Below are 17,755 nucleotides of genomic sequence, written 5' to 3'. Positions count from 1 at the left end.
TCAGCATTTCTAAATGATTCAAAAAGATAGTTGAAATACATACATACAAAACAAATAGTGAAAATCATAATATATTCAATTATTCAAGTGAAGACAATTGAAAAAAATAATTGTTCACAACAATGAAAATCAATGTTTTGTCAAAACAAGTACATGATAATGCAATCATAAAAATACAGGTCATGAAATGATTTATCAGTAATTTTTTATTGCTTAACAATAGATTTTCATTTACGATAATTAATCTATTAAATTTAATTTTCCCTTAGTGAGTTTTTTTTTGTTGAATTATGATAACGTAAATCCGTTCTTATTATGATAAAACCTACTATTTTATTATTACAATATGCTGTTGATTGCTTCACAATTTGTATGCTGATAGATATTCCAGATAGGCTAAAAACATCAAATTATCTTGTAGAAAAGTGGTTGTCTAATGGTAAAATTCATGGATTAAATAGTTACAGTGAATTCATTTATCAAACAATACAACAGGAAGTGTATTATAATATCAAAATGATAATTGTTGTGTGAAAAAAAAATGTATAGTATGATGTAGAATGTCAAACTTATCGGGGCCGTTTCATAATCAAGTTTCTAATTTTATGGCTGTATATCAGGAGTACTAAGGTTAAATTTACTGAATGATATCGCATAAAAATATTAAAGTAATTAAAAAAACATTTGGAGTATTGTTTGACAACTATACTACGTAATTTATCGTTGATTTGAGTAATTTTCTATAATGACATTCAAGAGTTGTATCGATATTTCAATTGCATCATTCACATAGTCAATCGGATATTTTTATCCTTTCATCAATGCGAATTCAGGTAAATTTATTTATACGTGAGTTGACTTTTTTGAATTGTTGTTGGACAGTGAACTGGAATTTCGAATATTCGAATAATAAAAAAACCATTATTTTTTTTTTAGGTTAAACGTGCAGAAAATTATCATTATTAGCAATATTTTTTTAAAGAAAGTTTTTTTTTTATTACAACAGAAGATTTTCAATTTAATTATATAGCAAATACCAAACATTTATATATGAATAATTCGCATGCGTGTTAAAATGAATTATCATCATACAAAAGTAACAAAAAATCCTCTCTAAAAATAAATTAGTGAAAATTACTGCGAAACATTAAATATTGACTAATTTGCAATTACCAAACTATTAATGTTTGAATTAGTGCTATACTTGATAATTGCAAACAATGGAAATTCACTGATAAAATTTTTAGAGAGTAAATAATTGTTTAAATTCATCAAAGGAATGTGTTAATTAAATTTTTTTCATTCGATAAATAATTAAAAACCGTTAGAAAACAATTGGCAATGTTGATTGTCTATTTCTGATTCTTTTTTTCTCGCAAATATTTAATTAAAACTTCATGTTAATATAATATAATTTCACTGGAAAAAGTGTTAATTGAAAAATATTCTTGCAATAATCATAATGACTTAAAATATAACAATATTTCGAAAACAAAGCACACAACGAGGATAAATAATCAGTAAATTAATTTCCGATGAAAACATTCAACTGTTTATTATTTTAAAGATAAAAATGAAAACGTTTCCAAGACGTATGAGTACAATTATTGAAAGAAAAGAAAATAAACAAACAAAGGCAAGCATCGATTTAGTATTTAATTAATAAACAACACAATATTGCAAATGAAATTATCATGATATTTACTCAGGTTATTTTGGTAAAGTAAATGTATAAGTGGTTGTACAGTGTGCCGATTTTTTATGTGTTAAAAAATAAATCGGGAGCATCGACTGGGAAGTAAAGATTTCTTAAAATAAACGCTGATGTTAGAGATGTTCAGGGTTAACGTGAATACATATGTATCAGATCATGTACTCAGTGAAGATGAATGTGCACCCGTGGGAGTTTTCTTCCAGCTATTTCGGCCCTTGACTCTTAATCCTCCTTTATATATCTCCATATATTCATATATCCCTTAGGTATAACATTATTGCTCTTGTTTCTTAAAGCGTAACGACCCACCGAAGAACTTTATATTATTTTTAGCATCAGAAATAAAATAAACAGTTAACCGACTCACAAATTTATTTTTACACCTACCTCAATCTTTTTTTTCTGCATCTCATCAAGTCTCGAATAAGCATGAAAAATATGATGGCAATATCAAATGAAAATGGTTGTATTAATTATGAAAAGTAACATAAAGTGGTGTTAATTTTAATATGATGTTTGATTAATGATTTTGTAGGGAGGGCGAAGGAGGTGGCGTGGGTGGTCGTGCCGCATCTGGAGGTGGCAGACGAGCCCCAAGTCTTCGTCTGGTGAACGGCAGGGCGACCACCGGGGTTGGCCTGCACACCAGCAGCACCGAGTCCGTCCGTTCACCCCATCATCATCTTAGCCAGCAACACAGTAACAATAACAACTGTTATGGTGGTAATAATGTCTCCTCCAATAATCATCCAAGATTAAATAAGGATGACAGCATCAAAATCAGCATCGAAAACACTAACACTTGTACTGATAGCCTCGTCACAGCGCTAGACGACGAGACTCTCCTTATTACCGATTTCCTTAACGATACAGGTGAGTTTGAAATTTTTATATCACTAGTAGATCTGTATGTAACAGATGGCAACTAATTTTTTTTTTATCAAATTAATCATATTTTTTGAGCGTGGAGAATTTTTTTTTTTACTCTCATACTAATAAGAAACCATAGATTTTATGGTGAATAAGCTTATTTGTAAAGTTGTGATATATTTTGAGAAAAGAAATGATGCAGGGTAAGCTGGAAAAGGTCATTTTTTGGGATAAAATAGACCTTGAAAAATTGAAAAAATTTTTTATACTTCTGAAGACTTAAATTTGATTTATTCATAGAATTATGCAAAAATGAAATCAATCAGAAAAAATTCTTTTATATTTTCTTTTTCTTTTTTTTGTTGAAAAGAAAAAAATTGTAATTTGCTTTGTAATTAAAACTTTCCTTATGTATAAAAATGAAGTTTTTTATAATTAAAAGAGCGGTGTATTAGAATATTTTTTTATTAGAAAAAGTTAATTATTTTTTTCAATCTTTATCAGAATATTGACTAAAGAAATTTGACCTCATTTAAAGCTTTGTTTAATAATCAGATTTATTGTCACTAATTAGTATATTAAAATAAAATTAATCATGAATTAAATTACTGGTAAATATTAATATTGTTAAAATCAAACTGTTAATGCAAAATTTATTGATAACGAAATTTAGTTGCTAGGGTCATCGCTAATGAAAAAAAAATTCTCATCTCATCTTAATAATCATAAATGACTTTTTTTAATCATTATGCGGATCTTTTTGTAGCATTTTTCGGTCATTATATTATGCTTGGGTGGTGTTACCCTAATTTTTAGGCAGCACTAGTGTACATAAAATCATCACACTCTATGGCATAATTGGAACGGCGCGTATTTCCTCGTCGCGGAAATCTTAATTCGTCGATCTTGCACTTGTAAATTAAGATTAATGTGCGGAATAGAAACTAGACCTTGGATCACTCTGATAATGTCATTCTACAAATTGTCGGAATTCATATAGACATTTAACAATTTCCGCATTATTATTAGGATTGAAAAATTCGAGAGCAACATTATAACACTCTATACCGTTAATTTCTTCATCCAATATTTATTTGTTTATCAATATACTCTCTTTAACATCAAAATAATGAAAATGTACACGTGAAACATTTATGAGAATTTTAGATATTCTGAAAACAAGAATTTATTTAAAATTTATAAATCATGCAGTATTCTAAAATTTTTCCAATGGATTTTAAATGTATAAAACATGAAAAGTTTCACCATTTCGATGCTGGAGAGTGCAAATCTACTCAATTTATCATGTTTACAAACAATCCTTTTTTATTTCTAAACGTGAACTAAATTACCGAAATATGGGATAAAAAAGGAACGAAGAAACTATATGAAGATGGTGTGAGTGTAGAAAAAGTCATAAAAGTACTTCTACAGGATTTTGCGCTCAATTGACCTATCGTTTTTACGATCAGTAATACTAGACTCCATTTCCAATATATGTCTTTGCATATGTATGTATATAGCATTTTTTTAAAAAAATCTCTACACTAAACCCCGAAATTTACCATTAACGACATGGTATTACACACGTTTCCGTTGTTTTTCAAGTCGATTGCACAAGATAAAAGCTCAGACATTTAAATGCAAACTGGCATTCAATAAAACTTTGTCATTTTTATTTCCAGGCAACGAAATGAATTACAAAGGAAGCGGTAAGGTCCACTTTGGGGTGGACGACGTGTCCCTCTATGGAACGCCGAAGGAGGAATTGGGCCCGGGACTTCCGGGCCAGGAGGTTAAGCAAAGTTTCTTAAAAAATCAACTGCAAGCGTTGTTCCAACCAACAGACAACAAGCTTGCAATGAAACTCTTCGGCAGCAAGAAGGCCCTTATGAAGGAACGAATCAGACAGAAGGCCGCAGGTCACTGGGTCATACATCCTTGCTCCAGTTTCCGGTGAGTTCAACTCATGTACTCGCGATATAACCGCAGTTGTGGAATACACTATTTCTGTTTGTCGACGTGAGCCCTACCCACACATATACACTGACTTGTAACTACCACCACTTATTCAAGGGTAGAGGATGCTACGGTTTAAAGCAATATCTGAAGCGTTATACTGCCTGCTCTTCTTCCTGGTTCTCACGCGCCTGACCTTCCTTGTGACGAGACAAAAACTCGGCCAATAGATCAACCCACTGAAAGATATCTTGTTGTAGAAAATATTGATCTATTTATATTAAAATTTCTACTAAAAATTCTTTTTCCTATCCAAGTGTTGGACAGCTTTTTATCTTGAAGAAAATCTATTATTAAGTATTGTTTTATTTGTCTAAAAATTTAACACATCAGTTCTCTTTTTGATGAAATTTTTGCTAAAAAAATTTAGAATTTTGGATAGAAAAACTTTTTAGGTTTTTACTAAAAGTCAATTAAATTCGCATAAAATTATTGAAACAGCTTTTCCCTATGTAGACTTATGTAGTAGATAAAAATTTCAATAAATTACAAGTTACCATCATCATGTTTTGAAGTACACTATAAACGAGTTTCCTTGAAAATTCAAGTGAAGTGCTTGAATTTTTAAACAGCTGCAAATGACATTAAAATACCAATTATTTTTATGATCTTAGCTCTAAATTTTCATTAAAAATTCATTAGAAATATTCAAATTAGCAGTCGATTGATTGAATTTTTATTACTTGATGTTTCATTAACATTTCAATTTCTCATAACATCAAACATGGTTTACAACTTCATTTTTTACTGTGATTTTCATTTAAATTGTTATGAAAAATTCTTTTCAATTTTATTTAGTGTATATATATTCAATGCCAAGAAAAATTTCAATTGAGTTTTAAAAATATTCAACTCCGGGAAATAGTTCTATTCGACAAAGAAGCTACGTGCCAAGCTCACGCAATTGAATGAAATTGCCTGGCGCTTCCGCTTAAAGTCTTATTTAATTACCGGTATACCGTTAAAACGATCATTTTCTCTTCTTATGGCTTTAGTGATACGGAAAGAATGTTAATTTTATATTTTATTTTTATTTTTAAACGAAGCAAGATAAAAAAAGGCCTTTACACCTGTCATGCTTTCATGATTTTTAAAAATAAATATCTACCAGAAAATAAAATTATTCGCGTGTCCAAAAAATTTCCTCAAGAAATAGAACAATTATTTCTATCTCTACTTTTGATGTTAATGTATCTATTTGTTGTTCTCTTCTCTATATTGTCATGCTACTTGACGTGTTGACGAGAAGTTTCCGTTCACCAGTGACAGATATCTTAGCAAACACTCAGCAAGAGTTTTCGATCATTATCTAATTATACTATAAAGCAAACTCAACTTGGTTAGACTTGAAATTGTGAACACATAACATGTATATGACATGGTTGTGTGTCAGTCATCACACAATGCCTTAACAATAAAAAGTTTAACTATTATTTTATCATATATTGAAAACATTATTTTAATTCTACTTGTTCAGGTAGCAACAATATAGAATATGTCATAACTTTTTTGCCATTCATTCGTACAAATAGCAGAGAAAAACATTAAATTCTTAGATATTTTTTTAGTCAAATTCATGATCAAATTCAGTTTATTTTCCATAATTTTTTGATAGAATTTAGTTCACTTTCAGCCAAGTTGAAAGCATAACAAAAATGAAAAGTAGATTATTGGCATTTTATAAATTCTATTTAAAATTTTTAGCAAGCTGGAATGTATTTTGATTTAATTCTTTAGAGTATCAAAGGAAAAGAAATTGTAAAGGAAAGAATTCAAGTACATTGTAATGAGTATCAAAGAACAAGAAAACAAATGTCCTTCTGTTGCATTCATTTTTTTGATTACATTCAACAAAATGTAACAAAGCTATTTTTTGCTTGAAAGTAATTTACACTGAAAGATTAATCAGCTCATTAATTTTTCATGACTGGTCAATTAAGCTCACGTGCCATTAAAATTAATGCTATTCCATTCTATAATCTGTTATTAAAGCATGAAAGAATTATGATTGTTGGTCTATAATTATTAAATTGATTAGTCAACTCAATTTGATTTTTTCCTGTTAATGACAATGTTTTGTAAACACATTGGCATACATTACAATGTTTCATATTGAAATTTTAGATCTTTAATAAGTAACAATAACGAGCTATTAATAATTTTAAACAATTGGATCAATAATTAATTAATATAAATAAATAACATGACTTGAACTAAGCTGATGCTGCACCTTGTATGATACAGGATGCTTCAAAGGCTATCAGTCTGGAATTGAAAGTATATATTACATCAAGATGAAATGCTGATGATGACGAAGGTGCGCAAGATGTGATGATTATTATCAAGCTGTGAATTATGGCATGAAGACACTTGACTACGTCACATGAATACGAACGTATTCTCTGGTTGCCGGTCAGCTGTTGAAATGATCTCATAATAATCATCCGATTAAGCGGAAAGCTATTGTCAGTAGGCTATAGCTGCTACCAGGCTTTCAGACACACACGTATTACCCTCGTGTACAATAATTCCCCTCACGTTTCATAATAATTTGAGCGTGTAACAATGTAAAGTCCACTCATTGTTCCTATTATCACAATAATTAACTGAAAAAAAACTTCTTCTGACAAAAAATTCTCAAATAATAGCAATAAGGTTCAATAGACAGGATCAGATTGCACGAAACGTCATTGTAATATTTTTTTTTATCCTCTAGAAATCGAGAACGTTTAATTCTTATATTTATACATATGTATCTTAGATGGCTTGTACTCATTTTGTTGGGTCAATTGGAATGTCACATCACAACTGCACTTCTTATTTATCTCGAGATATCAAAATGTTGTGCAACTTACATACTATTTATTTAACTATTCATCGACAATTATTGTATTTACTTAGAAAACAATTATTATTCTTACTTTAGTTACTGCTATTGTTTCCATTAGATGATATTTAGATTCATTTATTTGTCACTCAATCATTCAGATGATGTATTTGCAAGATTTTTAATTGTGTTCAAATGAATAATTTCATTCTGAGAAAATCATCATTAAATTTGTCCAGATGTGAGAATTTTTCAGAAAATGAAGGTTTCTAGTAAGACATGTTTAAGAAATTACTAAGAAAGCTCCAAGAATAACCGAAACGACTGGTGTTCAAAAGCAACACTTGGATTTTAACACGTTTTTCCACGTCATCTGTACTTTATTCGACTGGTTAAAAAGATTTAACAATTTTATTTTATTGTTCTTCCATTTTCTTTAAAAGATTTCAAATATAAATTGATAGGTTATTCAGTAAAACAATTGAGAAAAGAACTTTTTTCAATATAAAATTTGATTATTTCTATAAAAATTACATTGTCGATAGGCTCTGCTGATATAGTATATTAATATCCACCCTCGAAAACTGAAACGTTTTGAATTCACAGCTTAGATTATTACCTATTCTTATTCTTTGCTTCTTTTTCTTTTAAACTCAAATTTTTTGATTTTGTAATCGAAGATGTAAAAGATGTTGCTGCTTCTACGATACTTTATAGTTTTCCAAGTGTTTTCTATTAAATAGATCAAGGTATAAAAATAAAATAAATAAAGAAAAGAAAGCACGTGCAACTTTTTTCTTACAATGTATCTCAAGAATGCAGCATAAGAAGAGACTTGATAAGTGTGACTTGACATTTCATTTCTCACATTAATAATTTACTACTAGACTTTAGTCAGCATTTTTGTCAAGTTTTCATGCACTTCTTTCGTGACTTGGCTCGAAACAGTTGAAATTGTTCTCCATTAAATTTCAAGGCTTAGCTACTGGTATTTAAGTTGAACTGAATCAAGTCTTTGTGTCATTTCCGCACTGAATACAATTTTATTATTTTTGCTATTAACGCATTTCTCTATTGCTAACTACACTGTTCAATACCTTGACAATATTCCTTTTTTTCTCTTTTTAAAAGCACAACTGTAATCTCAAGCATTATATAAGCACCCTAATGTTCGATGTCAAGCTCCAGGCCGGTAGGAACTTATTGTTTAAATTCGCAAACTACGTAATGACATCTACCTACCCAACACGAAGGGAGATTCTCGCAATTTGTGTCTATTTGTGGTTACTACACATGATTATCTAAACCAGTTGGAAGTAGATATTCCAAAATAAATCGATTTTGCAACACACGCCACCGTTCAATTATTTATAATTTCCCATTGAGTTTAGAAGTTACAATCAGTTACTACTGGGTACTTGAACCCTTTCCGGAAGATCATAATCATGTCACCTTGAATGAGAAACATGAGAGTCCAAAGAGGAAAATAAAAATTACGTGAAAGATTTTTTTAATACAATGAAATCAGTTTGGATCAGCTGAGAATGTATTTAATCAATTTTTTGGAGTTGATGCCATTGGTGATATGAACTGTTCAAAATATTAATCTGACCTTCTGTCCAATATTTAACCTTGATTGATTATAGCCTTTAACATAAAAGTGGGTCGATCACAAAACAACCTGTTTGTTTTAATCTTTCAAATTAATCTGATAGACTTTGCCAATTAGACCCAGTTCCAATCACTTTCAACCAGTTTTGTTTTAAATATTTCTAATTTATTCATGGATCCATTAATAAATGTTGATTGACGTGTATGGGTTTTTTCAATGATTAAAAATTAAATTTTCAATAAAGACAATATCTCAGATCATTAATTAATACAATTGATCGAGATTTATGATGTAATGTATTACCATTGAAATTTATATCACATTCTTTAATGTACATTAATACTTAGATTACGATTTAGTTACATACTTCATCTTGAATTAATTAAACTCATATCTAATTGCGCAGTTTTATGTTTTAAAAAAAACCCTATTACTCATTGTCTTCTATGTATAGTTGGTTTATTGGCGTTATTTGATCAAAAAATTTGTTTAATTACTTGCGTTATATAAATTACAATTCGTGTATCATATTTCGGAATATAAATGCTACTATAGAATATGACGTAAACCTAAGCCTATATGACATCTGACACTGATTTCATCGTATTTATGCTGATGAACGCAAACTTGTTAGATGATGAAAATAATGCGCTTGATTTGTGTTATACATAATCATGATTTTGTCCCTCCCGGAATTCTTACCATCATAAAGTTAGTTGGTGTAAGTTATTGAATGATACTAATCAATATCGATTTCTCAGAATACTTTACTACTTAAAAGTGCTTCACACATAAGTCATGAGAATATAATAACTAAGTTCAATGATGATGATTATTATTAAATGACAAAACTATCTACGATCAATAATAAAACCATTAAAAACATATTTTACACTGAACATTTTTGAACAACTTTGGTAATAATTCTTATATTTCTTTATCTACTTCTTGATACCTAGTACGCAACTTGCGAATAATATCTTACATTGATGTATAAAAGTCATTAATATTTAGAGTTTCAAGTTTTTTGAACTAGTTCTCTGTTTGGAATAATCCACTAGAAACTCCAAGAGCTTGATAGAGATGAAGTTAAGAAGCTTTAGACATATATAGCACTACAGAGACATAATCTGCTATGTAATTATTATTTATTATTCTTACCAGCGTTGGATGATTATTTAAATATTTTTGAATAATTATGTTAATCACATTATTATTATTTCATTTTCAATTGAAGACTATATCAATCTCCAATGATTTCATGACTAAATAATTGATATTTACCGTTTAAAGTACACAAGCCATTCATCATGTGATTACTCTAAAATAATCTTTGTTTTGAAAATCTGCCTGAAATGCTGCTCCATTAAATGTCAGTTATTGACTGGACCTCTAGTTTGAATAAATAGATTGATGAAGGCCAATTTATGATATTACATTTCCTGTCAATTCTCACTCGTCCTTGATGCATTTCGAATATTGGTATTTATGTTTGAATTCACTATCCTAGATAATTCTATATCTGAGGAACATTATAATATAAATGAATCATGAAAATGCGTAGGTGTTACAGGCATGATGGTAATAATAATGGTGGTTCCAATTCCTAGAAGGTGATAAAGAACAAGTTAATTTTTAAGAGTGGGCCATGGCCAAAGTTGAAGTACAAGAAGTGTTGCAAATATTTTATTAGTTAAAGATTAAGAGGCCATCTTGAATCAGAGATTCATAGAGTTGATATTGAATGTCTTATTAGTGAGATAAAAGCTAAAAGCCTTGTCTTGGTGTTAAAGTAAGAAGTAGTGTATTCAAAAACGTTGTTTAATATTAGATGTATTATGATGTAATAGTATAGAAAGTGTTGCTTTTAGTTCATTATCAATTAGTAAATTTGTCACGGTCACACAGCAACGACACTTGATGAATTTCAAAAGTGAAGCTGCAATTAAGAATGACTTAATTAATTAATTCATCTCTATTCTCTGGCGTTCCTGCAAATTCTTAGGTTAACGTTGTCCATGACCCCTTGGGTCTATCCTTTTTTGTTCTTCAGCATTAATAGAACACTATACCTGATAGAATGAACAAGCGGTGAAGAAAAAGGATGTATCTACTGCCAGAATTGCTGCATTTCTTTATCACCTTCAAGCGCCGTTAACTCACTAACTTTTTGCTCACTCCCACGTGCCTTCACATAAGTCAACTTCATTTTAAGCTATCAGAAGAGTTTTTCTTCTTAAAGTTTAAAAATATCTAGTATCGTCAGTTTAGACCTTTTAAATCTTTTTTATTTTCAATTTAGCTGAATGAAGAAAATGTCGGATTTTTTTTCTGGTAGGGTGATAGATTTTTTTGATTTCATTTTGATGAAGTAATATATTTTTATCGTATCAAATTGCTGGCAATATTTCAGCAATTTAATATGTGGATAAAAAATTAAAATTTCTCTATGTATGTTATTTGTTACAAATCATGATGTGGTGCAAAGAGAAAAGTGTAAAAATAGAAACAGAAGAAGAAAATCATTTTTTTTCTTTTTAAAGCTTGAAAAGATCCACTTTAATTAATTGGAGGCTGTTAAAAGTTTTTTCTGACGGAAAACCAGACTAAAAAAAAAATTTATTTCGATTAAAAAAAAAAAGTCTTGTACTTTTAAAATACATTTCATGTAACTAAATATTTATAGCTGTTACTTTAAAAATTATAAAAAATAAAAATATATGACGATGAATATTTAAATAATTGATTATTTATGAATTATAAAATGTTTTAATAAAGCAAATAATCTTGGCAATTGTTGCTGCTCATCAGTGTGTACAAGATTATACACGGGGTCCATAAAATAGAGTCTACCGTACTCCTGATTATGTCAGCATCCTCCAACAAACAATAGACGACCCGGTGTTATTGTCTAGCATGTATATATGTGTACATGATTTGCTTTTGCCTCAAGTCTTGTTCTCTTCACGCTACTTATGAGGTTCTGCTGTTGCTGTGAATCAATGACGCCAAGGCGCAGAGTATGCAACTTTTCTGTCATGATTTGCAGTCCACTACCATCATTTCTTCCATGTGACATTGCAATCAATTCTAAACAATGAATATATTCTACTAGAGTTCAAGATCAAAAATGACCGTTGATGAATGTTGCTATTATTAGAATAAATCGACGATGTCTTGAATTAAATTATTTCTTCAATGTAACCAAAAATATATATAAAAAATATTTCTACATTTAATTTTACGTCATCTTTAAATTTATATGTCTAGAATTTTTTCAACCGATTTGCTTTATATGGCTCCAAAAGCGCACGTCGAAATTCAACCGAGTGAACTCAACATAATCCTATTAGGGTATTACACTCCCACAAATCCATCTTTCGGTTTCTCTCCTAACCAAATGCTAGCAATCATTTCACCATGTTGATTATGTGGAACAGATACACACCAACTTCACTATTGTTCCCTTAAATGTTTCTTCTAAATTATATAATTGTGTAGACATGATCAAAAAATTAATTATATGATTACTTGAGGGGATATTTATTTTTAGAATCTAATAAAGTCTTTTTATAAGCTTATTCTTGAAGCAGTAAGACCTCAGCATAAAGTAAATCAATGTTGAATTATCTCGAGAAGAAAATTTTCTTGAGATATTTTTTAAAAAACTTTTCATTTAATATTATATATATATTTTTTTTTCAATTACAATCAATAGCAAAAAATATTCACTTTGAGAAAGTTTAATTTTTAATTGGAAGAACTTGAAATACTTTTAATAGAAATTAATTTGAAGATAAAAATAAAATATATATCATCTATTATTATTCTTTTTTAATTCTCTACTGCTAGAATGCCCTTCTCCAATAAATTATTAAATGAATCAGCAAAATGAATTATTTATTTGCCTATAAAATCAAGCACCCCAAGAGATATTTCTATAAATTAATGCTACTTAGTTATCACGAATGAATCTTAATGTAGGATTTTAACTATTTATCAACGTATATACATTTATATATTCGAATTATCTGATATAAATAAGAATTATAAGTTATTAATTAAAAATAAATTTTTGTTGCAGATTTTATTGGGACCTTTGTATGTTGCTGTTACTCGTAGCAAACCTAATAATTCTGCCAGTTGCTATTAGTTTTTTCAACGATGATCTAAGCACCCGATGGATAGCCTTCAACTGCCTTTCGGATACGATATTTCTGATAGATATTGTCGTAAACTTCAGAACGGGTAATATTTTATGCAAGATATAAATAGTATGATCAGGAAAGATCATTTTTACTCAATTAACATGATATAAATTTAGCACTGCTATTTCACGTGTATTGATTACAAACATTACTCAAATTGATATCATTTTTCTTTCATTTACTCGGGATTGGCGGAAAATTAACAATTATCTTGTTCATGTCCGTGGTTAGTGTGGCTATTGGAGATCATTTGATCCCTACGGATATTTAGTGGTTGGAAAAATAAAAATAGTCATTAGGGATTTTTTTCTCTTTAAAATTAAATTCTTTAAATAAATAATTAAACAGAGTATAATTTAAAAAAATAATTAAAAATCCAAATAAATAATTATATTTTAAGAGAACTCCAATTATTGCTATTTAAAAGGTCTTTTTTTTGAGTAAAATTATTATTGGTTTAAATATAAAGTATTTAAAAAGCTCCAAAAAATATGATAGACATGAGAATTATCAGGTGGATAAATTTTTAATTCATGAGTAAATATCTATATTTATTGTGAAAACAATGGATCAATCACTTCACAAAATCCTGCTGCCACATTAAAATTACAAAAGATTTATTCACAACCCAGTAAATTTAACATTTCATTACCACCTGTCCTATTTGAAATCATTTAAAAATCTAACTTGTGGATTAACAAATATCTTCCAATACACTGGAGAAAGAGTATAGCTTTTATTAAGACTCCTTGTCTACGTACACTTGACACTATATAACAACACTATTGTTTGCCCGTTGAGGAAGACTCGTGAGCTTCTTGACATTTTGTTATTACTTGAAGATTAATTTGATGCGCGTTCGAGTGACACAAAGTAAAATTAGGTCGTGAAGACACACACTGCTCCTACTGTCATTCAGACAACAGTTCACTTTATCTCAAGATTTATTAACCAGTTAATCGTTCCTAAATACCAGTGATTTTCTTATCTTAATGTGTTAAAATATTTCAATTTTATTTCTTAAATACAAATCTCAAAAAAGAAAAGAAAAATAATGGTCCTTTTTTCTTATAAGCAAAGTACATCCCTTCTCGTAATTTTATCTATGAAATGATGAAGAAGTTTTGCGGCCGTTACGGCTGGGAACAACACCCCAGGGAACTCCTTAGCAATATCAGCCACGCTCGAGTCACCACATACCAAATTCCATGTCTATTTCTGACTTTGCTGCTTCAGAGTCTCATGAGATTTAACTGAGAAAATTAAAACCACTGCTGTCTCTTGCTATTTTATTTTTTTTTATCAACATTCGAATCAAAGAAATAAATTATATTATAAAAAACAATAACAGAAGATAAAAAAAAAGTTTTATGCAATATATGGAGATAATAAATTTGATTAAAATATCTAGTTATTGGGTCAATGAAAAAAATTTTTTTGCATTAAAAAAATGATTGATATTCTTTCATGCTTTTGTAGATGATCAATTGTATATTTTACAATATACTCAATTATTAACTTTCATTATTTTCAAAATGAAACATTTTTTATGCATGACCATCTGTCAAATATTCCAATTCTGGTTACATTTTAAAAGAAAATTTCACGTTCGAACGATTAAATTGAATTGAATTTAATATATAATCAATAACATGCAGAAAGTAGTCAAGTAAAATAGTGAATATATTATAATTGAAATATTCAAAAGCATACTTTGTAAAATATATTTTTTTTAATATACGTATCAGATACAGAGACAAAAACTATTATAATTTAGATTTGCATTTAAATTTATTTCTCTACAAATACACGAGGTCGATTTATTATTCTTATTAACAACTACACGTGGAGTTAACTTTTAATGAAGATTTGGTGTGGTTTTTTTTCCAGGGATAATGCAGCAAGACAATGCAGAGCAAGTGATACTGGACCCGAAATTGATAGCGAAACACTACCTCAGGACTTGGTTCTTTCTTGACCTCATCTCCTCTATACCACTAGACTACATTTTTCTCATATTTAATCAAGTAAGTGAGTCTTCGTTTTTCATACTGCTTTTTTCATTTGCCTACGCGAATCTCTTCTCCTTGCTTTCTCTCATCAAGCCAAGAGTTTACACCTTCCACTCTCCGATTTCATTCTCTTTACATATCAGCTACAAAAATATTCATTTGAGTGTTGAATTCCGTTTCTTCTTTACCTCTTAGTATGATTAACGGATTTTCCATTTATTACTTGATTCTATTATTTTTCTTCCCTTCCGTTATTGACGCAAACAATTTATTTTTAGTTTCAGGATTTTAGCGAGTCATTCCAGATTTTACATGCTGGACGTGCACTTAGAATTCTCAGATTAGCGAAACTTCTGTCGCTCGTAAGACTGCTGCGATTATCAAGACTTGTGCGATACGTTTCGCAATGGGAAGAGGTCTATGTAAGTGTTTACTTATCATTATATTTATATATTGCTGTGTATTTTAATATTTATGTCTCAACTCAAAATTATTTTTTTCATTTTATTCAGAAAAAGATAAACCGTGATGAAAGAAATCAAAGTAAAATAAACAAACAAATCCTTGTAAAATCAATTTTTGTTTAAATATTATTATTTTTTGTTATTATTTGAAAGATAAAAAAGAGAAATAATTTATTCTTTCTACTACGAAAAAAATGAAATTCAACAGTAAAGCGCGATAAATAATTAGGTTTCTGTTGCTCAAAGCAATTCTCTATAAATTCTAAACTCTCTCGATCAATCGTTAAATAAGTAAGTAGTTCAACAGGAAACTATAGGTTCAATAGACCGAAAGTAGGCCTTTATCTAGACTATATACACACTTACGATTACAAATGAAAAATAATAAAAATGACTATAAATAATATCTAATGGTTTAAAATAGAATAACAAAACATATTTCCCAGTTACTGTTAATCAATAAAAACATATAAAATATAGTTATTGAAATGTCGATAATCGAAATGAAAAATTTACACATGTAAAAAACGGTGCTCTCAATCGGTATACCATTTAATTTTTTTTTATTTTTGTCATTGCCTCTCTGTCTCTCTAGCTTCGCTTTATCACTCGTTAGCGCAACAACCACATTTCACGTGGTACAGACCAACGAATCAATCAGGCACTCGTCAACCAATCAGAAGTCACTTCCTGCAGGACGAGAAACATCATCGTTGATATTATTAACCTTATACAAAATTTTATTATTTAATCAAGTTTTTTTTTTACTTTTTATTCAAATATTCCATTTATTTACACGCTGACAACAATTCTGTCATTAATTTTTCTCACTTGACTTCAGTATATAACAGCCAGACGTGCAGATTATGAAAGTTTAGAGAATCAAGCGTTGATCGATAGTACGAGTTTGGTCAAGGAGTGCACAACGATCGATCATCTTGATTAATAGAGTCCCTAAAAAATAAAAGCCAAAGGTCAGAGATGAGAGAAACACGCGTTGGTTGTAGGCTCGAAATAAAAAATATATATCACTTTTCATTTATTTTTTTTAACCATAAGTTTTAAAAATATTTAATATTATTTAAAGTCTAAAAAATACATTCTGCTGTTGAAAATAACATTTATCAGTAAGACTGGAATCTCAGTAATCTTTTTTATATGTGTGTACAACTGTCTAATTATTTAATTGTCATAGTAAGAGATATTGAGTACGTGATTTATGATATCAAACCACAAGCATTGTTACCTGAAACATAAGACCTCGTCTCAATTAAACTGGTTCCAAATGTGATATCATTTGATATATCAGTTTTAGTTTAAAAACAACATAATCCTACTACAATCATTCAGACAAATGACATTATTTCAATAACTAAATTATACTAAGGATATCTTGGAAAAACTGAATCTGATAGAAGAAAAATAACACTAATTTTGCTGCTTCAGCACACAAAACATCAGATGTTAAATCAAAGAAAACAGAAAAAAAATTGCCTATTCAGTTACAAGAAATCATTTACATCACAAATTATTTCATAATTAAAATAAAAATTCGCGCTCATTAAAATCTAAATTCCAACTTTATCTCTTACATGCACATATGTACCAGACATACTATTGAATAGACTAAAACCATATGTCGATGATATGAAACTGTTTTAAGAAATGAAAAAATTAAGAAAGTTTCTGATGGTTGATTATGGGCCTTGCGAACACATTTCGAATGGGTTTGCAGATCCCCCTATACCAACAGCCGGAGAGGCACTACGAGCGACGGGCTACACCGCCCCAACCAGACCGAACCAGCAAGGTGTGCCTGCCTAGTAACCCCGAAACCAAGGCCAATTGCCCTTTCTTGATTGAAGCGTTCGTTAACTTAAAAATTAATGTTTTTTCTACGTATATATTATGCCTAGATATCATTTATTGTGTATACTATGGACTTTTTGTTTGTTTGTTAAATATATTAACACTGTTTTCATTTTAAAATTAATATCAATTAACTTGATGGATTTTGAATTATGAGTTT

At 29.3% G+C, this 17,755-nt stretch overlaps 1 protein-coding gene across 5 annotated transcripts in view; it reads left to right on the top strand.

Annotated features, from left to right (window-relative positions):
- Positions 1-17,755, top strand: part of Ih (hyperpolarization activated cyclic nucleotide gated potassium channel Ih) — a 55,828-nt gene that overhangs the window by 25,442 nt on the left and 12,631 nt on the right. For 4 of the 5 annotated variants that reach the window (XM_035091677.1, XM_035091679.1, XM_035091678.1 and 1 more), the window contains exons 3-7: positions 2,250-2,587; positions 4,270-4,540; positions 13,127-13,290; positions 15,141-15,277; positions 15,541-15,684. In XM_035091677.1, coding sequence (XP_034947568.1) covers positions 2,250-2,587; positions 4,270-4,540; positions 13,127-13,290; positions 15,141-15,277; positions 15,541-15,684 — 1,054 coding nt within the window. Of the gene's footprint in view, positions 1-2,249; positions 2,588-4,269; positions 4,541-13,126; positions 13,291-15,140; positions 15,278-15,540; positions 15,685-17,461; positions 17,537-17,755 lie in introns of all 5 variants that reach the window. The other variant, XM_035091681.1, reaches the window with a different exon arrangement.

This window comes from Chelonus insularis, unplaced genomic scaffold, assembly GCF_013357705.1.
Source record: "Chelonus insularis isolate UGA/USDA-ARS -01 unplaced genomic scaffold, ASM1335770v1 contig_88_pilon, whole genome shotgun sequence".
NCBI classification, from domain to species: domain Eukaryota; kingdom Metazoa; phylum Arthropoda; class Insecta; order Hymenoptera; family Braconidae; genus Chelonus; species Chelonus insularis.
Note: the sequence above shows the minus strand (reverse complement) of the source record. Positions and strands in the feature narration are given on the sequence as shown.